This window comes from Crocuta crocuta, unplaced genomic scaffold, assembly GCF_008692635.1.
Source record: "Crocuta crocuta isolate KB4526 unplaced genomic scaffold, BGI_CrCroc_1.0 scaffold30, whole genome shotgun sequence".
NCBI classification, from domain to species: Eukaryota; Metazoa; Chordata; class Mammalia; order Carnivora; family Hyaenidae; genus Crocuta; species Crocuta crocuta.
This window is the reverse complement of record NW_027528345.1, coordinates 13,821,331-13,822,252: the sequence shown is the minus strand read 5'-3', so window position 1 is coordinate 13,822,252 and position 922 is coordinate 13,821,331. Positions and strand designations below refer to the sequence as shown.

Here is a 922-nt window from a genome sequence, read left to right as displayed (position 1 = left end):
AAACAAAGCCTCAGGTCTTCTTCTGCATTTTGAGAGGGCTCCCCTCTAAAATAAATACCAGAGAAGCAGGGAGGTGGGAGAGAGGCAAGAAGGGGTGAGAGGGCCAAAGAGGCCAGGTCTCAGACCTCAAAATCCAGGCAGTACTCCGAAGGGTGGGGGTAGGGACAAGTGTGTGTGTTGGGGCAACGACTGAGACAGAGTCCGAACTTTTCGCTGTGTCTCGGTCTCCCCCCCCTCCAGCCCCCAAACAAATAAAGATCGGGGGAAGTCCAAAGGTAATAAAACCAGAGCTGCAAGTATCTGACAGGTAGTTAGAGTTGTGAGTGTCATTCTATTCTCTATAAAAGCAAATGACAGTCGTAAACTTCTCAATTTATCCGCTACCATAAAACGAAACTTCAAGGGAGTTGCTGGGGGGGGGGGGGGTTCCTCTCTTTTTTGCTTAGTCCTTGTTTTCTTCCTTTTCCTCCTCTTCTTTCTCTTCTTCCTCGTTTCCTTCTTCCTCCACCTTCTCTTCATCTCGGGCTCCGGGCAGTTTATCCTTGTTGTTCTCCTTTTTCCACTTCATCCTTCGGTTCTGGAACCAGATCTTCACTTGTCTCTCAGTCAGTCCCAGGGCGTGAGAGACTTCAATCCGGCGCTTTCGTGTCAAATAAGGATTAAAGAGAAACTCCTTTTCTAGTTCCAAGGTCTGATACCGGCTGTAAGTTTGCCTTCCGCTGCGCCGCCCCGGAGCTGGACAGAATAGAACCCCAGTCTGGTTATGTTTGGGTGGGGGCTCGGCTTTCCCCTGCCACTCTTCCTCCCCAAAAGTCCCCCCTCTGATCTCCCCAGTTCCTCTCCCTCCTGAAGACAAGGCGAGGGAGCAGGGAGCAGGCAAGGGCAGGAAAGTTTGGGGGCTTGTTTGGTTTGGTTTCACCTT

The 922-nt window shown here is 51.0% G+C and overlaps 1 protein-coding gene across 1 annotated transcript in view; it reads right to left on the bottom strand.

The window, feature by feature from the left end:
- The window catches only part of HOXC8 (homeobox C8), a 2,601-nt gene continuing 1,679 nt past the window's right edge, over positions 1-922 (bottom strand). The window contains exon 2 of the mRNA XM_077753625.1: positions 1-735. Coding sequence (XP_077609751.1) covers positions 443-735 — 293 coding nt within the window. The 3' untranslated portion in view covers positions 1-442. The remainder of the gene's footprint in view (positions 736-922) is intronic.